At 38.1% G+C, this 22,336-nt stretch overlaps 1 protein-coding gene and 1 pseudogene across 4 annotated transcripts in view; both read right to left on the reverse strand.

The window, feature by feature from the left end:
• The window catches only part of LOC140508358 (uncharacterized), a 33,709-nt gene that overhangs the window by 827 nt on the left and 10,546 nt on the right, over positions 1-22,336 (reverse strand). For 3 of the 4 annotated variants that reach the window (XM_072616211.1, XM_072616209.1, XM_072616210.1), the window contains one exon: positions 14,836-22,117. In XM_072616211.1, the coding sequence (XP_072472312.1) occupies positions 20,373-22,117 (1,745 nt within the window). In that variant the 3' untranslated portion in view covers positions 14,836-20,372. Of the gene's footprint in view, positions 1-864; positions 22,118-22,336 lie in introns of those variants that run through there. The other variant, XR_011968395.1, reaches the window with a different exon arrangement.
• LOC140508381 (large ribosomal subunit protein uL30-like) lies at positions 14,836-17,476 on the reverse strand (annotated as a pseudogene).

Consider the following 22,336-nt stretch of genomic DNA (forward strand, 5'->3'; position numbering starts at 1 on the left):
ATAGCCTATATCAAATTGCTTGCCTTCTAATGGGGGTGGGTGGGGAGGGAAGAAGGGAGAGAAGTTGGAACTCAAAGTTTTAAAAACGAATGTTAAAAATTGTTTAAAATACAACTGGGAAATAAGATATACAGGCAATGGAGTATAGAAATCTATCTTGCCCTACAAGAAAATAGAGGTGAAGGGGAAGAGAGAAAGGAGGGAGTGATCAAAGGGCGAGAGGGGGAGGTTAATTGGGGGAAGGGGCAATCAGAATGCATGCTGTCCTGGGGTGGGCAGAGGGGAGAAATGAGGAGAAAATCTGGAACTCAAAATCTTGTGAAAGTGAATGTTGAAAACAAAAAATAAATTAATCAACCAAATCAAACCAAATCAAAATTCCAATAACCCACTTTTTTAAGCCTCATCTCTACTTCCATCAAGGTACCCCAACTCTGAAACCCAGCGAAACAGAGGGGACCAGACATGTGAAATGAACCTCTGCAGGACCACGTCTGGCCCCAGCACTGTCCTGCATCCGTGTGCATTCACATGTGCGTGTGCATGAGTACAGAGTGTGTATGTGTATGTACATGTGTGCACACCTGATCCCCGAGCTGTGTCCTTCATGGAAGAGCAGAGAGGTTCCAAGGTTTCACCTCGGGTAACATGGCACCCACCTGCTCACATGTACACAAATATGCCGAGATGCACATACATGTATGTAAGCAGGGAGAGGAGGGCATGTTCCTTGAACCCAGGGTCTCAGGTCCAGCCTGTCCCTTTGGACATTTTTGAAGCTGTCCAGGGGGAAGGATATTTGGGAAAGAAGGGACTGGACCATGGTGGAGATTGGGGGTGGGGCGGAGGACCAATGGCCAATACCTCAGTTACTCTTTCAAGGTCTGTTTGCAGATGATTGTGCCCTCAATGCAGCCTCTGAAGCTGAGAAGTAACAAGTATGGATCAATTCTCTGCTGCCTGTGTTAATTTTAGCCAAATAATCAACACCAAAAAAATACAGGTGCTCCATCAGCCACCACCACACCATCCATATGTGGAACCACCGATTACAACAAATGAAGAAGTTTTGAATGCTGTGGATAAATTCACTTACCTTGGTAGTGTACTTTCCAGGGATATACACATTGACAATGAGGTTGATGCATGCATTGCTAGAACTAGTTCAGTGTTTGGGAGGCTCCGAAAAAAAGTCTGGGAGAGAAGAGGTATTAGACTGACTTGTATGCCTGTGAAACACAATCTACCAGCACCATGCCAGGAAACTGAATCACTTTCATTTAATTGTCTTGGGAAGATTCTGAGAATCACCTGGTAGGAAAAGGTACCAGACACTGAAGTTCTTGCTCAAGCTGAACTGCCAAGCATTCAAACTATGCTTCAGAGAGCATAACTCTGATGGGCTGTCCATGTTGTTTGGATGCAAACTGTACACTTGCCAAAAAGACTATTTTATGGGGAACTTGCATGGGGCAGGTGATCACATGGTGGCCAGAAGAAACGATACAAGGACACTCTTAAGGTCTCTCTCAAGAACTTTGGATTTGACTGTGCAACATGAGAGGCACTGGCACAGGACCACTCAGCATGAGGGGCCCACACAAAAAGGGTGCTGTGCTCTATGAGCAAAGCAGAATTGAAACAGCAAAAGGAAACATAGGATGCGCAAATTTGCAGTAACCACCCAAACGTTCACATGGACTATCTGTGCCCAATCTGTGTAGAGCATTCTGAGCTCGTATTGGTCTGATCAGCCCCAGCCGTACATGCTGAAACTTCACTTTATCATGGTGATGCCATTTTGGTCCTCTTCGAGAACAAAGGACAACCAAGCACTCAGTGAAAGAGTAGTATACTAAATTGCCCCAGGGTTTACAGCACATTTTGTTGTCATTGTTGAAAGGGTTTCATCAAACAAACAAAACCACAGGGAACTATGACCCATAGGGTCTAGAGTGGCCTCGTCACGGCAGACAGGTTTGAGGACTTTGCTCAGGAGCTGTCTGGAAAGGTTAGTTTCCCCCATGACTTCTTTCTCCTCATCCAGAGCAGCCGCCTCAAGACCCTACTCTTCTCCCAGAGAGGGATGCCCTTTCAGTAACTCACGGCCTAGTTTCAGGTGATTTCATGTTTTCCTTCTCTCCTCAAATTTCATCTCATATCTCAGTGTATAGAAACATTTCTTTCCTTTACCTTGGGGATTTCAGTTTACTCAAGTTTTATGAAGAGACTCAGGTCTTTACTGTAGAAACTTCTGGTAATTCATATGAATAATACAGAGTTTAGAGATTATTAGAGCTGAACTTTTCCCATAATGTAAATTATTTTAGAATGAATGTATATAATTTGGTAGGAAGTTTTGTTGTTGGTTTTAATAATTGCTGTGTCAATGGAAGCAAAGTGGAAGTTAGGCATTTAAATGTGGCCTAAGAAGTTGGTTTAGATTTTTTTGAAGGGCTCTTTCAACTTTCCCCATGTTTTTTGCTTCAGTTCACAAATTGAATTTGGTAAGCATTTATTAAATAGCTGTGCTGTGCCCAGGGATTAGAGGATGCAGAGATAAAAGTGAAACTGCCCCTGCTGTCAAGGCAGGAAACACAAGGGGGGAACACGTGTAGAGAAATAAGAGAAGAGAGAAAGTGAATAAGACAAAGAAAGAGGGAGAGATTAGCAGTGGGGTTGTATGGGAAAATAGGGAGAAGTGTTGCACTGCAGGTAAAGTTGGAAGACATGAGCTCAAGTCTGACTTTAGACACTCACTAGCTTTGTGAACCCAGGCAAATCATTTAAACCCTGTCTGCCTCAGTACCCTCATCTTTTAATGGAGATAATAATAGTAATAATTAACAGTTAACAATAGTGGTAATAGCTACTAATAGAACTCAACTCCCAGAGGATCTTTGCAAACCTTAAAGTATAAACTTCTATAGTCATCCTAGATGAAGTGAGGGAGGGAGAAAAAAAATACATGCAAGAGATAGATTTCCTTCTTTGGTGCACTCTAAGGTCTAGGTTATTTGGGTCTCTACACAACAGGAAAGCCATTGAGAAGCAGAGAGGTTGCCAGGCATAGAAGATAGAAAGCTGGCGTTGGAACCAGGAGGACCTTCTCCAAGTCCTGCCTCTGACACATACAGTCTGTAGGACCCTGGGCAAGGCATTTACTCTGGGCAAATCTCAAAGACTCTAGTGTACTGGAGGGTGTTTCCTCACCTGAGACATCCCCCATAGCTCCTGGTCCTTTCCTAAATGTTGATAAACAAGAGTGTCAAAAGGAGACTGTGGCCCATGGTGAAGATCTTGAGATCAAGTCCATGAGCATGTTTTCAGCAATATTGGAATAATAAGGTTGGAGGAGGAATTTAGGACTAAAATGAGAACTTGCCAACAGAATGTGAAGGGCTGTCATAAAAAGGGAGAACTGGCTTGTTCTGCTTGGTCCCAGAAGACATATTGCAAATTGCAATGAGGCAGTTATGTGCTCAGTGGAAGGATCAACCTCCTCATGGTTAGAGAGAAAAGTGGGTCACCTTCACTGGAGGTCTTTAAGCAAAGGCCAGAGGATACTTGTAAGGAATGATGTAGGGGAGTGAGAGATAGACAGACAGACAGATAATCTGTTTGGCATTCTAACACTTTCATGACTCATTCTTCTCCCCAACCTTTCCACCAAACCCCTTTCTCCCATATTCTCTTCACCCCAGTGATTCTGGCCTTCTGACTGTCCCATGAATAAAACACTCCAGTTCTCACCTCGGGGTATTTCCTCTGTCTCCCATGCCTGGAATGCTCTCCCTTTTTATCCTCACCTCCCAGTTTCCCTGACTTCCTTTAAGTTCCACCTAAAACCTCTCCTTTTACAGGAAGTCTTTCCCAACCCTCTTAAGCCTAGTACCTTCTCTTTGTTGATTATCTCTAATTCATCTTGTCTGTAGCTCATCTACAAGTCCATCATTATTTCCAAGTTGCATATTTGCACAGTAAACTATGAGCTCCTCTAGGGCAGGCTTTCTGTATTCTTTGTTATCCTCAGGACTTAGCACAGTTCCTGGCACTTAACAAATGTTTATTGACTGAGAGCATTTATTAAGTGTGTGCCAATGTGCTAAGTTCTAGGAAAACAAGTAGAGGAAAACAAAATTCTCAAGAAACTGACATTCTCATAAGGAAAGGCAAAACATAATGGTGAGCTAACCTGGCTGGGAGGGAAAGTACCTCATAAAAGGGAAGGCTGATGGCAAAGAGCAAGGTCGGCATGGCTGGAGACTCATAAAATGACAACCCCAGCTTTTGTTAGGTATAAGTTGTGCTGTATGGCTTCTGAGGTCCCTTCCAACCTTTCAATTCCATAACTGTCAATAGTATTGCCTCATAAAAACAAAGTAAAGGAGAAAATGGATGGTAAAAGCTTGGTATAAGCCCCCTATCCCAAGAACATTTCTGGATGAAACTGAAAGCACACCACAAGCCTCATGGGAACATCTATTAGGAATCCTATGATACCCTCTCAACCATTAATAACCCTGAAGCCACCATATTGTCACTTCACATTACAATCTCTCATGTGCTCCCCATGCAAATATAGAGATGACAGCAAAGAAAATAAATTCAGAAGAGTAGCTGGAACATTCAGTTGGAATGGAAGAGGTCCTTGCTGGAAGCAGTTCAATTTGAATGTCATTGAAGGATCAGTTCCCGAGAGCTAAAAAAGCATTCTAGCTGCTTGGCAAAGATCACAGGATGTAAGCCACTCCCCAAAAGTGGTCAAAGGATATAAACAAACTCTCACTCTAAAGAAATGCAAACATTAGCCACCTCATGAAAGGGCATTCCAAATCACTGATAATAAGGGAAATCCAAGTCAAAACAACCCTGAGACTTCACCTCCCACCCTCCAAATATGAGTGAGAATAGTAGATGGGTTATGAGAAGATGGGCACACTAGTGCATTGTTCGTAGAGCTGTGAATCAGGATAACAATTTTGGAAAGTAACTTGGAATTATGTAAATAGAGTAAAACATTCATATCCTTTGGTCCAGAGATTCTATTATTAGGCTTGCACCCCAAAGAGGCCAATGATAAGGACAAAATCTCCCTATAAACCAAATAGTTTTAGTAACATTTTTGTCATGTCCTTTTCCAGATCATTTTACAGAAGAGGCAAACAGAGTTAAGTTACTTGCCCAGGGTCACACAGCTAGTAAATATGTGAGGCTAGATTTGAAGGACCAGCACTCTGTCTACTGCCCCACCTGGCTACCCTACCTAAATGTAGCTGACTCAACTAGTATTGGACACAAAGGAAGTTCCTGGTACATAAGTGGATTCATCAGTGGTCACACATGGAATCACTTCTGTCAGCCAGGGCTCAACCATAGACCATTGCCTTCAGACAGTCCATTCCCTGTCTCTATTTCTTTGCTTGGTTTCCCTCAAGTGCCACCTCTTATGAGAGGCCTTTCCCATGGCTAATTCCTCATTCTTTCCCCAAATCACTTTCTTTATATAATATATATTATTTCTATGTGTGAAAGATTTTTATTCACTGGAAAGAATGCAAACTCCTTGTAGGAGTACCAGTGCTGAGGACCACATTCTCATCTTTCTTAGATGCCCTTTTTTCCATGACTAGAATTGAATTTGTAGATGGCTTCCTTTTGGCAATGATTTCATCAGTTTCTCGTACTGAATTTGTAGTTCCTAGAAACACCGAAGACTTTTTCAAGCTAAGAAATAGAAAGGTAAGATCAATGGAATAGAGCAGACATACAATTTACAGAGGCAAATAAGTATAATAACCTTGTATTTGACAAGTGTAAAGACTTAAGATTTGGGGATATGAATTCATTATTTGTTAAAAATTGTTGGGAACACTCGAAATCAGTTTGGCAGAAATTGGTCATAGACCACTATTTTACATCATTTACCAAGATAAGGTCAAAATGGATACAGGACCTAGATATAAAGAGAATTTACAGGAAAACTGGAAGAACATGGACCATATTACTTATTAGACTTATGAATAGACAATTTATAAATGAACAGGAGATGGAGAACAAAGTTAGGCATAAATGTGATCATTTTGGTTACGTTAAATTTAAAAGGTTTTGTACAAATAAATGTAGTCAAGATCAGAAGGAAAGCAGAAAATTGGGGGTGGGGGGGAATGTCACTGACAATTTATCAGATAAAGGTCTCATCTAAAATATATTTTGTCACTTTGTCAAATTTATAAGAATGAGTCATCTCCCAATTGATAAACAGTGAAAGGATGTGAACAGGAAATTTTCCAAAGAAAAAATCCAAACAATTTATAGTTATATGAAAAAATTCTCTAAATCATTATTGATTAGGAAATGCAAATTAAAACAACCTCTATGTATCATTTTATACCTACCAGATTGGCTAAAATGATAGAAAGGAAAAATGACAAATTTGTAGGGCATGTGGAAAAATTGGGACACTGATGCACAGTTGGTGGAATTGTGAATTGATCCAACCATTTTGGAGAACAATCTGGAATTATGTCCAAAGAGTTATTAAACTACCTATACCCTTTGACCCAACAATACCACTACTTGGTCTATTTCCCAAGATAATGGGGGGGAAAGAACCTTTATGTTTTAAAATGTTTATAGCAGCTCTTTTTGTGGTGGCAAAGAACTGGACATTGCAGGGATACCCATTAACTGGGGAATGGCTCAACAAATTGTGCCATATGATTGTGATAGAATACTACTGTGCTGTAAGAAATGATGAGCTCAATGACTTTAGAAAAACATGGGAAGACTTACATGAAATAATGAAGTGAAATGAGAAGAACCAAGAGAACATTAAATACAGTAAAAGCAACATTCTTTTAGGAATGGCTTTGAATGAATAAGCTATTTTGACTATTATAAATACCCAAATTAACTATAAAGAACATATGAAGAAAGACACTATTTGGATCCAGAGAAAGAACTGACAGATGTATTGAATAATTTTACACATATGTACCTACTTCTATTTAATTATAGTCATCCATAGGGTGAGGGGAAAAAAGGAAATTAACCCCCTGTTCCCCAATAAAAGAAACACTACAGGCTTTTTCAGAGAAACTCCTATCTAGCTCTTCCTCCTCTACTTTACACTTTAATGGATCACATGAGCATTTATTGAACATCTGCTACATACCAGGCCTAGTCATCTTTCCTGCCTTTGTGATACTGTCCAATTTAGTTAACTTGTTATATTGCTTTTATTCAAGTCACCGAGAAAACAGGTTTTGCTTTAATAATGGTTCCCTATTTCACTGAGTAATAATGTCCTTAATTCTTAACTTTCTCTATGCTATTTGTGGACTTTGCGATTTTCAAAAAGTTCAAGAACTATAATTTCTGAGCATTTGGTCACAAAAATGCCAGCATTTTGATAAAAGGTTAGTGGCACTTTCCAGTGCCCAAAACCATCATGGGGGTGAGCTTCCAGCTTATATATCCTTGGAAGAGGGGTGCTTTTGAGGGTGGCAATCAACTGATTGGTTAACAATTAATGAGAATGAATGTTACAATAAGGGGCTGGACCTATCCTAATGAAATTTGATCACATCATTTACATCTAAGCTACCCAGCCTTGGGCAATCTATTCAAAGAATTTATCTCCTCATTTCAACCCCCAAACCTAAGTAGCAGGTTGGTTGGGGTCTGACCAAGATTAAGGAGAGTTAATTCAGCCTTATTATCAGTAACATTCTTTAAGAGATTGAACATAGAAACAAGAACTATGGAAAAATGGGGAACTCTATATCTCCCCAAATCATTGGTTATTAGTAGTCCTTTGTCTCAGTTTTTGTCATTTGTCTTTTGTGTAGAAAACCATGTGCAAGAAGTAATGTTCTCTGACATAATACCTTTCTTCTCAGCTGCTTTTAAAATCATCTTGTCATTATTGTTCAAAATTAATAATTATGTGTCTAGAAAAAAAGATTTTGGTGTTCACCCCTGAATAAATATTATGTATAAAAGTTCCCTTTAGAATATATTTTGGGGCATGCTGTCGCTGCTGCCACTGCCGTTGCTGGAGTTTTGTTGTTTCAGAACCACCGCACTCTACTTGCTGAACCCCAGACCCTCACAGCAGCCACGCCATCAGACTTAGAAGGTTCTGACCAGGACTTCGTGGTGCTGACTGCGAGATAGCCAGCAAGATAGGAAAGGCCCCCCAACTCTCTCCAGTCATTTGCATTCCCCACAATCTACCAACCCCATGGGCTGCCAAGTGAATAACTGTAAAGCACAGCTCTGATCTCTGTCATGGCCCTGCAGCAAAGCTTCAGCAACTCTACTTGGCATAGATGATAAAAGTTCAAACTCCTAAGACATCTTGGCACTTTAAGGACTACCATGATCTGATTGCAAACTCCTCTGCCATCCTATCTTACACTGCTTCCTCTCAGACTCCAGCCAAACTGAACACTTCCCAAGATTTTCCATCTATTCACTTTTGTTGTTGGAATACTCTTAGCCTTACCCTTCTTACCTGAAGTCTTAAAGGCATAGCTGAAAAAGGATTCCTTCATGACAAAGAAATTATGCTGGATTTGTGGTCAGAGGAAGTGACATTGAACAATCACTTAATCTCTCAGCCCTAGTTTTCCTCTTCTGGAAAATGAGGGGGTTGAACTAGATGGCCCTTGAGATAACATCCATCTCTTTAAGTCTCTGATTCTAATTAAGATTTTTCCTGGTTTTCTCCTCTCCTGCTTTCCCTTCCTCTCCAAAAAAAAGCCGAAAGGATCCTTCACTTTTTAAAATAATGTAACACTTTCAACTCTTCTTATGCATTTAAATTCTGACTTGTATAATAATGACCATGATATAATTTTATTCCCGTTACTAAAGCTGTAGTCCTTGAAGGTAGGGCCAGTGTGATTTGTTTTTTTTGGTTTGGTCTTCAGTATTTTTTGTTGCTGTTTCAATTGTGTCCAACTCTTCATGACCCCATTTGAGATTTTCTTGGGTAAGACACTGAAGTGATGTGCCATTTCCTTGTCCAGTTCATTTTACAGATAAAGAAAGTAAGGCAAACAGAGTTAAACGACATGTCGAGGGTTACATGGCTAGGAAGTGTCTGAGGCCGGATTTGAACTCATGAAGCTGAGTCTTCTTGATTCCAAACCCAGTGCTCTATTCACTGTGCCCTCTTGCTGCCTGAGTAATAATTTTCCTAGTAGTAAATCCAATCTCTATTTCTACCTTTTCCCTTGCAACCTGAAAATGTCTCAAGTCTGAAAAAAAAAGTGTTTGAGTAATTCTGTTCCTTCTTTATCTCTTTCCCTTTACCACCTGTAGCACTAATGAGATATTCACAATGCCTACAGCAGCTATGAATATGCTAGTTCTGAATCACTAAATATAACAGACTCCGCATGGAGGACAGAACCAAAACATTTATTCAGACACCAGAAAGCCAAATCCATCATAGTAATAAAGAAATCTATACACAATAACAAGGCAGAGGACAACACCAGCCTCAAACCTTCCCCCTGCCAGGCTTCCCACAAACCAGCTCCCTTAAACAAATCATAAGCAGGCTTCCTTAAAATCACAAACATGTTCTCCCACTCATGATAGCCAGCTGCTTGCATCCTTCCCATCTCTGATTGCTCTAATTTTCTCTCAGCTCTGCTCTTGTTCTGTCTCTTCCTGTCCTACCCATTCAGCAAGTTGCTCATACCACAGACTCATGTGACTCAGGATTCCATGTGACTCAGGCAGGTGTTGAGGCCTTAATGAATGGGAAAGATCTTCCTATTTAAATGACCATAACACCACTGATTTTCTCTTAATAGGGATATTTGCTTGAAATCAGGATCTCTTGACTTTGGGCCTTACTCCTCTCTTGCAGGTTCAGTTAATTCTTGCACAAATGGCTGGTATCTCAAATTGGGATGATTCCAAGTAAGGGAACAAGAGGGCCAAAACAAGATAGCATTTACAACCCATCTCTGCTGTTGCAGAAACTTTATGGAGGAAGTAGGTGATGTTCTGAGCACTTCATGATGCATCATTCAATTCTTCTCATCAGTTCTGCTCTCTTTAGTGCTCAAGATCATCCTAATTCCTGTGGGTTTCCTTCTTCCCTTTCCTAGTCCCCCACTGTGGTAATGGTGGAGATTATTTTTAATCAATTCCCAAAGTCTGGGAATAACAGGATTTATTGTTTCATTTAGATTTTAACTGTAAGAATTTGAGTGCTAGGAAATTTATTATTTTAATGATGACTAATATATAAACTAAATGGAATGTTAGAAGACCACATAAAATATTCTTAAGTGACAAAATAGAAAATTTGCTGTACTACAAGAATTGCAGAAGTAATTGTTTTCAAGAAGCAAATACTTTATGAGTAGCAATATTTTTCCCTTTGTAATTTTGTGTTAACAGTTGAGAATAGTTCCTACAAACAACAAAGGAAAACCTTTGAAGGAAGAGTTATGCCTTTTTGTATCTGTGACCTAAACTTAGCAGGCATATAACATGAGTAATTGCATGGCATAGTGAAAAGGGTGCTGGAAGTGGAGATAGGAGATCCTGGTTTGAATGAATACTGCCTGAAACACCAGTAAGTATTTGAACATAAGCAGTTTCTTAGAAATTTCTTAGATTTGCAGTTTCCTCATGTGTAAATTGGGAATGAGAGGAAGCATGGTTTACTGTGATTAGAGGGCTAGCCTCAGAGTAAGGAAGACCTGGGTTCAATTAAGTATTTCTTCAGGTATATATTGCTATGTGACTGAGAAAAGTCAGTCTCTCAATGTCCTAGACAACTCTCTAAAAATATAAATTACAGATGAGTTGGTGATATTCTTCACTGGAGAGAGTTTCCATACTGGAAATTTCCTATGAAGATGAAATCACAGATCTAGACACTGTTCTTCCTACCTCTCTTCTCTTCGCCTGACCACCCCTCCTCTGTTTCCCCCATATAGGGTGGAGATAATTAGGGTTGTGGTTAGAAAAGCACTTTAAAAAATTTAACAATTACCACTGTTGTTCAATATGGTAGTAGAAACATTAGCTTCAGCAATAAGAAAAAGAAATTGAAGGAATTAAACTTTAACAACTTTAAAAACTCACCTTTATATGAGTTGTTAAAAGGAACATATATATTAGATTTCATAATACTAAGCAGACAGGGTGTTCAATAATACATATTGAATTAGGCAGTGTTATTGTATGATCTTCTCTTTAAAGGTTCATTCCATAATGTTGTATGTACTATCCCCTTCTCTTTTCATCAGTAAAGATAAATAAAAATGCTTACTGGGAGTATGTGGGAGAAACATAAAGAAAAAAGGCCATTTCTAAAAAGTCATCTGAAGACCATTTGCGATTAGTGAATACAGCTGTGGGGAACAACAGTGTGTTAGTCTCTATCATTATCATTTGATGGGTAGTGAGATAAAATTGGCTAAAAAAATGTGATGTGAACAATTATCAACCTTAGTGAATGTTCTAAATGTTATGACATATGAGGTATGAAATTGATGAATAAACCCTTCAACCAAAGCAGCTCATTCTTACAGACTGTATTGGTAAAATCAACAACAGTATCCCTTCTTTGTGAACATTATACCTTGCACCCACATATTCAAATAAGAAAATAATCTTTTACTCTAAAACTTTATATTAAAGAAGAAATGATTCGACTACCATATTGCATAAAGCTTTGTAATGAGAATCACAAAAAACAATATTTTTCTTAAAAAAAATAATATATTTTGGCAAAATTTTTTGGAAATAGCATTTTTTGAAACAGTGGTCAGATCCTTTGTTCTGCACAATACTGGGGAAACCCAGCAATTCAGAAATTTTCTCCAACTGCGCAGTTTTCAAAATCCATTTAAATCCTGTCTGGATAGATTCCAAACTGTTTTCAAGTTCAGTCATTTTGGGGGGGTCGTTTTAACAATATCTGTAAGTAGTTTGTGTTCCTTGAACTATAATTCCTAAGCAACTAGATACTACTACTTTTTCTTCACATAAAAAAACCCACTTCAACTTCCTTTAAACAGTGTTCTTCCCATTCCAAATTCAGCATCTTCAAATTTGATGGGAAAGCCACAAATTAAAACTTGCTTTTCCTCTAACAAAGTTCCTTTTTCATCAGACTATGATCAGTAGCCACTTATTTCTTATTTTACAAGCTCAAACGCACACACATCCACTTTCTCCTAGACTCACTCAAGTTTAAACACATGCACGCTCATACGCATACTCCCCCTAAGCCTCCCCCGCACGTGTAAGGTGCCATGGATCCAATTTGATGAGTTCTCAGGATCTTTGGTCATAAATAACCACACTGCGCTTGCACATCAGTATACAACCACAGATAACCTAAACATCTGCGTTTAACCCATAAACACCACCTGCTCCTGCTCCACGGTGACACATCATGCTACCTCAGTTCAAATCTAGCCTTAAACACTTATGAGGGTCACCATGCGATTCTGGGCAAGCCTAGGCACTACATACTTAAGTCTCTTACTTAATCTTTTTCCCTTCCCTCTGTGACTACTCCAAATATATCCTGTATGTAGTTGTTTGCATATACAATACTTACAAATCCTTGAAAGTGGGGATTGGTTGCTCCCCTACTCCCGTTCTTCCTAGACCCAATGGTTAGCACTGTGCCTGGCAAAGTAGGTACTTAATAGTTGACTAATAGCTTTGGTAGCTCCTTTATATCACTCTTGGGAAGACAAGCACTTCCTTTAACCTCAGGAACTCAACTCTCTTTTTATTCACTTCCTGCTTCTACTCCCAAGTTTCTGGACTTTAAAATCATGTCTCAGCTACTGCCTCAGTGTAACTTTCCTCAGTGCCCAGGGCCTCCAAATGCCCCTCCCCCAATATCCAAATATAAACAGTTCTCCCTTTTCATAAGTGGACATTTCAAAGACCTCGATGTAAAGTGATTTTTATGTAATACAAATTTGCCCCTACCCGCCCATTTCACATAGCCCACATAACAAAGGCATACACAAAATAACACCTTTACACAAGGCATAAAAATGTACTAAAATGCAGACATTAAATACTATACCATGATAAAAAAAACAACAGAATTATGAAATGAAGGGTAAAGTTAATGATAACATATGGCCAGTACTGTTAACATAGATGTGCAGTATGTGGCCTTTTCTCCACCCACTACTCCTAGCTTTTATCACTGCTGGTTGGCTCCTATACTTTCTTAAAGCAGCTTCTGAGAGATGTTTGGATGGTGGCTCTCTATTTTCCTCATATATCTGATATTAGCAATATTATCCTTATCAGAATTCTCTACATAAAGCTGAATTTGTGTAATGCAGATTTATGTTAAGTGAGAACCGTCTATACCTTCAGCAGCTTTCTCACACTGATATATTCCTTCACCACACCAAGCCCCATCTCTCATTGGTGAATTCCTTCTATTGTTGTTGGGCCATTTCAGTCATGCCCATTTCTTTATGACCCACATTTTGGGATAATTGTTGGGGAGAGGATGGTTAGAAAATCATACTTTCTAACAACCTGGAGTGTGAAGAAGCATTCCTCTAAAATCTTTTGCTTTCTCCTCCCACAGAGAGATGTCAGAACTGGGATAAATCACTCAAATGTGGTAGAAATATAAAAACCTCACAATCAATGTAAGTCATTGCTCAATTTCCCCTAGAAACTACAAAGGTTAAAATGTTCAATCTTTTATCCTGAAATTAACTTATGGGCATTTACATCTCAACTTTAAGCATTTTGTTAAAATTGTTTATAGCAAATTATTAATTTTATAAGTTGTAAAATCCACTAATCCACTCTATTGACTGATTTGTTTAGTAGACTCTTCAGTGTCTCCATTTGGATCTTGGTAAAGTTATTGGAACAGTCTGTCATTTCCTTTTCCAGCTCATTTTATAGATGAGGAAACTGAGATAAACGGGGTTAAGTGACTTGTTCAGGGTCGCACAGCTAGTGCCTGATGTCAGATTTGAACTCAGGAAGGTGAATTTTCATGACTTAAGGCCCAGCTCTCCACCCATTTCCCCACCTAGCTGTCCAAAACTTTTGTTCCACTTACCTTTTCTTACCTCTCTTGTCAAATACCTTTTCTTTACTTTTCTTGAGTCCATTTTCTCAGATTCAAATCCTTTATCTTTCTTAATTCTCATATATCCTTCTTAGTTTCCCTTCATCTTCCTTCTCTTACAATCTAGAAGTTGAGTATGGAGCTGTATTTGGGTCTGGAGAATGTTCTCCTTCAAAGTTGCTTCAATTTCTTTCATACCATGCCCAAATTCTCCTCTGCCCATTCAATATCTGATCTACTTCATGAATCCAAGCCCCTCCAACTCATCTACATGATTCCCCTCTTATTCACTTCAGGTCCTCTCTTCTCCCATTTTCTAAGAAAGCAGGGATCTGAATGTGTCTCAGAATCAGGAAATACTCAGGTTCCATGTTCCACAGCATTTACATCTGCTTTCATAATCCTCAGTACAATATCAGTAAGGGTGAGGCCAGCAACTTTGTGTACAAAAACATTCACAGTAACATTACTCATAACAACAAAAACACCAGAAACAATTCACATGCTTTATGATTTAAAGAATAGGTAAACACATATTTTATGAAAATGATAGAATATTGTTTTGCCTCAATAAATATGTAAAGATTCCAAAGAAAGGTGAGAAAATGTATATGGCATTATGTAGAGTGAAGAATGCAGAGCAAGAACGATGTGCACAGTGACTATAACAAATAAGGAATAACACCTCCAAGAAAAAAGATGAAAGGTGACAAGGGAAAAGGATCTTTTTGTTACCATCTTGTGAAAGTAAACTTTATTTTTAAAAATAGTATAATTACTTTTGCACACATACTTTTTATTGCTATTTTATTTGAATATTTTTTGGTTATTAAGTTTAAAAAAATGAATGAAAATAAAATAAAATTTCCTCTTAAATAAAACAAAACAGCATTTCATAGATTTTTGCTCAAAAAAAGAGTAAAAATAAAATGCTAAACAAAATGCCAGAATCAGGTACACTTGCTACATTAATTTATGCAACTCTATTTTTACCTAATAGCACCTTTATTGCTTTACAGAAAAAAGTCAAGGAGGGCAAGCATTTTATTTCTCAAAACAACACACAACATTGTAGCTGCTGACACAATGCAAACTTGAGTTACAGTATTTAACAAATGATGACTCCTTATGAAGCTTTCTCCACATTTTTACATGCCCACAATTAATCTCCAGTATAAAGTTTAGCATTGCTTTCTTTCCTTGAAAGGTATCCCCCTGATAAATGCAATTCAGAATATATTCTTGCAGATATATTAACTGTTTTTTCTTGTAGGTCCAGTGGGTATAGAAAGCATTCTTGCATTACATTTATAAGGTTTCTCATAAGCATAAATTTCCTGATGGGTAAAATGGTATTTGTCCCTTCTAGTTGACAGCTTAAGACCATTCAATAAATTAATTAATCAATAAATGTGGAGATGAAGACTTAAAACAATTCCTGTCCTCAGGAATCTCACATTGTATTGGGGGAATGCAACATGTGCACCATCAATCAATTAATCAACATTTTTAAAGCATCTACTATGTGACTGGTACTGTGTGAAATGCTGGGAATACAAAAGGAGGCAAAAAACAGTTCCTGCCTTCAAGTAGCTTACAATCTAACGTGTTTTTATGGTTTTTTTCCTTTCATTATGAAGTCTCTGAGGGTAAGACAAGCATGACAAATTGCTACATACTTAACTCTTCTCCAGAATGAAGTCTATTATTTTGTGAAGTCTACTTGAGATGGAAGGATTTTTTACATTACAATCAAAAAATTTCTTTCTAGTATGAATTCTCCTTCATACAATAAGGCATTCCATTGGGTTTAAGCTTTTTTATTTTCATGTTATATTTAAAGGCTTTCCCTCTAATATGAGTCCTCTCTAGCTAAGAGTTTTCCACAATCATTATATTCACTGAGTTTTTCCCTAGAATGAATTCTCTGATGATCAGTAACATATATCCATTCAGCTAAAAGCTTTCACATTCTTACTACATTCAAAGATTTCCTCATGAATATGAATTCACTTTTATTTAATGGAGCTCTGTAACTGAAGATTTTTCCACATTCATTTTACTCAATGAATTGTTAGCCAACAAGCATTTTTGCTATGCATCAGGCACTGTGCTAAATGCTAGGGATGCAAAGAAAGGTCAAAAACAATCTGGGATCTCAAGGAGTTCACAGGCTAATGGATACAACATACAATCAGGTGCATACGAGACATATACAGAGCAGAGGGAAGGTCATCACAGAGGGGAGACACTAGGGAGGAAGGGGGAAAGGTGACAAATAAGAAAAGTCCCCCTGAAGAATGTGGAATTTAAGCTAACTTGTGAAGAAAGCCAGGGAAACCATGAGGCAAAAGTGAAGAGACAGAGCATTCCAGGCATGAAGGACAGCCAGTACAAAAACAAGAGTCAGAAGGAAGTAACATGTAAGATGAGGAAGAGCAAGTAAACCACTATTTCTGTATTTTAGCATCCATTCAGGGGAGTAAAATGCAAGAAGACTGGAAATGTTGATAGGAGACAGATTGCAAAGGGCTTTTTTTTTTGGTCATAGGCATTTTATTTAACAGACCACTAGAAAAATAATCATGGCAGAGACCTTTAGTTCATTCTTCTAATAAGCCTGTTGATCTTGTCTTCCCTGTTACCAGCATCTCCACCTTCCACAAAATATGTAGTCTTTTTCTTCATTCTGCCTCTTGGAAAAGATAATTTGAGGGCCACAGGAAGTTGTTGGCAGCTTTGAAGTGCTTGCCAACAGTGTAGATCTCACGGATCAAGTCCTCCATGCAGATAATTCCATATTTACCAAGAGATTTTGCAGTAAGGGCATTATCTGTCAGGGCAATTCTCTGTTTCTTAATCTTGCCATAACCACGTTTATAAATCAAGTCATTCACAGACTTCAGGTTTGGGTAACCCCATGTAACATATGGTTCCACGATCCTCAGCATGTTAATGGAAGCCTTGTTAAGCTTAACAAAAGTGCCATTGAAGATTTGGCGAAGACGAAGAAGCTGCAATACTTTTTGGACCTTTGGACTAACACCATTGATACCTCTGATTCTGATCACAAAAGCTAACTTGGGATCAGCAGGTACATAGTAGTTGCCAGCTTTTCGTGCCATTCTAGCCAGTCGGATTTCACTTCTGTACATCTCTCTGTACTCCTTATGATAGGCTTTAGTTTTTTCACAGATAACTTTTCTTTGTATTTTATGGAGCTTTTTTATAGCCATCTTCTTCTTCAAGCATTTGGCCTTCAGTATCGCGAAAGCCTTTCGCTTTTTCAGAAGGGATTCTGGAACAGATGGTAGCTTCTTTTGTTTCTGTGCCTGCCATGATTCCAGCCGGAAAAAGAGGGCAAATGGCTTTAAAAGCTAAAAAGACTTTACATTTGATTCTGGTGGTAATGTAAAGCCTTGGTGTGCGACATGTTCTGATTCATGCTTTAGGAAATTCACTTTGGCAAATGAGTGAAAGATGGATTGCAATGGGGAGAAAACTGAGGTAGAGAAACCAATTAAGTTATTTCAGTAATCCAAACTGAAAGATTATGAGGGCCTATATGGTGGTGAATGGAGAGAAGGGGATGTGTGTATGTATGTATATATACACATATGTAAACATACATATGTGTATGTGTATATGGCTGAGAAAGGACAAGATTTGGGGATGGAATAGATAGGTAGGGTTATTTACCTTTGTTAATCTCTACTGAATACACTTTCTTCCCTAATCTCACACTGCCACTATCCATGAGGATCATGACATTAAGATGATGACACCTTGACAATGAAAGTCAACTGCAAGTCATGTCATCATCTTGATGTCATGATCCTCTTTGAGAACGAGGAACAAACACAACCTGTGAGTGAGTAGTAGCTCCTCTCCTCTCCCTTCTTGCCTGGGATTCTCTGCCCAGAGGAAGGTATACTTAGATGGCCCAAAGCTGCCTTTTTTCCCTTGGGTTTACTGGCTAGATTTCTTGCTCAAAGACCAAGATTTAAGCTCAATTCACTCTGGAGTTCATAGATTGGACAACATGTCCCTGCCCTCCTAGCACACAGTGAATCAAAATACTAAATAGCAACTGTTTTTCTTTTACCCAGGAACCCTGAGGGTCTTTCCCTCCCAGGTTGATTTTTTTTTTATTATTATTAAGTAGGCTATCCCATGAGTAACTACTTAAAGAGGCCTATTCATTAAATGAGTGTATCTTACTCAAAGTGAGAAAATGATAAGACCTTAGCCTAAAATCATAAAATTACATATTCAGGCCTAATAGCCATTCTGCTTGCCAACACCACATCATCAAAGATACACTGAACTTTTTGAATCTGATGTCCCATAGTTGTATTCAAAACATAGCTTGTTAACTTTCCTTAAAATGCTGCTACTTTTCTATACTTCCCTATTTCTGTTGAAGATACCACTATCTTCCTTGTTATTCAGTTTCATAATCTTAGAGTCTTCCTTGTTCTTCCATCTCTCTTATCCCATATACCCAATTAGTTGCTATATTTTGTCACTTCTAAGTCCATAACATTTCTACATGTGTCCCCTTCTTTTTATGCATGTAGCCACTAGACTTTCATCACTTCCTACCTTCCTTTAAAGCCTCCTAATTGATGTCTCTGTCTCATCTTTCCCAACTAAAATCCATCCCATACAGTTTCCAAAATGGTTTTCCTAATGCAAAGCTCTGACCATGTCCTTCCCCTGGTCAGAAAACTCCAATGGCTCCCCAATAACTTTAAAATCAAATATTTCATATTTGTCTTTTTAAATTGTATTTTAAAAACTAATTTACAAAATTATTAATAAAATTGTTGTTGTTCAGTCATTTTAGGTAGTCTGACTCTTCTGTGACCCCATTTGGGCTTTTCTTGGCATAGATAGTGGAATGATTTGTTATTTCTTTCTCCAGTCCAGTTTACAGATAAGGAACTAAGGCAAACTGGGTTAAGTGACTTTCCCAGGGTCACACGCCAGAGTTGAACTCACAAAGATGAGTCTTTCTGACTCTCGACCTGTTACTATATACACTATACCACCTAGTTGCATTCATAAAATAGTAAATGTATATGACTTCTAGATAAGTCAATCACTTTATTGCTAAATACATGAATTTACAGATATGTAGGGTGTATACTCAAATATTTATTGCTAGGAGTATGCAATCAAAAAAACTGGATTGTCAAGATCTTACCACATCCAGATTCCAATATTTGATATGTCTTGCTATCTTTCCTAGATTACAAGATTTTATAAACATGGCATCTTTGACCTTATTGGCCATAGATAAAGATGTTAAAATAGTACAGGTCCAAGCATGCCCTGGGGCAATCCATTCCAGGGCCTGTAGTCTGGCATCAACCCATTAATAACTACTCTGTGGGGTAAGTCATTCCAATTGTTCTGAATCCACTGGATTGTTCTATTTTGTACCCCAGACTTCACTACCTTTTTCCATGAGGATTTATAAAATGGTTTGCTGAAACATAAGTCAACCACGTCTACATTTCTCAATCTATACATTTTGTAACATTATCAAGAAAAAGATCTAATTTCAAATTTGCATAACCTGTTTTTTGTTTAACAGTTTTTAAGATAAATTCATTGGTGTATTTTCCTTTTACACTATCTTCATTTCCAAATATATTCTTCTCCAACTTTCCCTCCAGTGGGCCATTCTGGAGGGGAGAGGAGGGACAAGAAGAAGAGGAAAAGGAACAAAAAGTAGTCAACAAAAGTAACCAAAACACCAAGAAAGTATGAGAGATGAAAGTATTACACACAGTGGCCAAATTCCACAAAGAAGTGAAAGAGATGCTTTTCCCTCATTCTCTGGGATCATATCTGAATATTAAATTACATAATGCTCAGTTTCTTTTTTGTTGTTCTTTCCATTTTCATTGTTGGAGCCATCATATGTATTGTATAGTCATTTACTTCCTTCTGTATCCATGTTTTCCATACTTAAAAGCTTTTCATATTCATCATTTCCTACAGCACAGTAATGCCCCATTATATTAATGTATAACAATTTGTTTAGCCATTTCCCAGTTGCTGGCCATCTACTTTAGCATAACCTGATCTTGATAAAGCTATTTATTACGCTCAAAATGTTACACTCCAGCATGAATTTCTCTTGATTTCTCAGAAGACCCTTTCCCATTCATTATATTAAAACTGTTTCTCTAAAGTATAAGTATTCCTAAAAGTAGTAAAGCATATATTTTGGCTGAAGGCTTTCCCACATTCATTGACATTCAAAAAGTTTTAACCCAGTGTGAGTTCTGTGATGAGTAACAAGATGTTCTTTTCTGCAGAAGTTTTTCCCAAGTTCACTACGTTCAAAAGGTTTCACATCAGTGTGAGTTTTCTGATGTCTAATAAGGGCTTCCTTCTCACCAAAAGTTTTGCCACATTCATTGTATTCAAAGGACTCTATTCCTCTATTAGTTTTCTGATGGCTATCAAGGCAATTCTGGTTGAAGGCTTTCTCACACTGACTATGTTCAAATAATTTCTTTCCAACGTGTATTTTCTGATGGCTTTTCAGGTAACTCTTATGGCTGAAGGTTTTCCCACATTCATTACATTTAAATGGTTTCTCTCCAGTATGGATTCTATGATGACTTTTAAGGTAGCTCTTCTGGCTGAAGGCTTTCCCACATTCATTACATTCAAAGGGTTTCTCTCCAGCATGAATTCTTTGATGACTTTTTAGGTAACCCTTCTGGCTAAAGGCTTTCCCACATTCATTACATTCAACAGCTTTCACTCCAGTGTGAGTCCTCTGATGAGTAATAAGATATCCTTTCCTACGGAAGGCTTTCCCACATTCATTACATTCATATGGTTTTTCTCCACTATGAATTTTTTTATGATTTTTAAGGTAACCTTGCTGGCTAAAGGCTTTTCCACATTCATTACATTCAAAAGGTTTCTCTTCAGTATGAATTTTTTGATGACTTTTAAGGAAACGTTTTTGGTTGAAAGTTTTTCCACACTTATTACACTGAAAAGGTTTCATTCCCGTATGAGTTCTCTGGTGGCTCATAAGGTTTCCTTTCTGATTGAAGGCTTTTCCACATTCATTACACTCAAATGGCTTTACTCCAGTATGAGTTATCTGGTGACTTTTGAGTAATCTACTCTCACTGAAGCCTTTCCCACATTCATTACATTCAAAGGGTTTCACTCCTGTATGAGTTCGATGATGTGCATTGAGGTTTCCCCTCACACTAAAAGCTTTCCCACATTCATTACATTCAAAGGGCTTTACTCCAGTATGAGTTCTCTGATGGCTTTTAAGTTTTCCTCTCTCACTGAAGGCTTTCCCACAATCACTACATTCAAAAGGTTTCTCTCCAGTATGAATTCTAGTATGTTTAGTCAAGCTTCCCCTGTGGTTAAAGGTTTTTCCACATTCATCACATTTATAATATTTCTCTCCAATTTTACTTTTATGATGTCCCGTAAGATCTGATCTTCTGTCAAAGGCTTTTCCACATTCACTGTGTTCATGTAGCTTTTCTCCCACATGCATTTGATGAAATTTAATTAAGTCTGAATGGTAACTGAAAGGCTTCTTGTATCTGTCATATTTAAAAAGATTCTTTTCTAAGGACAATGCATTAGATGTAATTAGGTTTAAAAAATCCCAGAAACTCTTTCCAAGTGATGGAGATTTATGAAGACTCCTTCCTGTAGCACCTCTGTACAGTGGGACAAAGATCGAGCCCAGATGCAAACTTCTCACAAAGGTATTACAGAGAGGCACACTCACACTATTAAATGTTGTTTCAGGAATGTCTGTTACTTGTCTGGACCATCTCCCTTGGTTGTTCTTGTGTCTTTCTATGTTGAAATGAACTTCTCTTGTTATGGAATACCAGGAACTATCCTTTGGTAGAATTTTGTTGGATGACGTTCCCATCCAAATGTTTGACATCAGACTTGAGTCCTTATTTTCACAATGTGTCTCCTGACTAAGGGAATCTGAAAGAAATTGTTTTAGAAATGTCACTAGCCACAGTTTTCTGTGCTGGAAAAAAGGAAATTGCTTCAGAGTATGTTCTAGTTTCTCTTTCTTCCATCAAGGGAAAAGATGCTCAATTTAAACTACATAGAACAGAGACTATTTTAGGAAGAACTGAAGCCAAAAAAGTTGAGAACACAGTAATACAACACCTAGCTGCCTAACGGAACTCAAGGACC

Source organism: Notamacropus eugenii, chromosome 5, assembly GCF_028372415.1.
Source record: "Notamacropus eugenii isolate mMacEug1 chromosome 5, mMacEug1.pri_v2, whole genome shotgun sequence".
NCBI lineage: Eukaryota > Metazoa > Chordata > Mammalia > Diprotodontia > Macropodidae > Notamacropus > Notamacropus eugenii.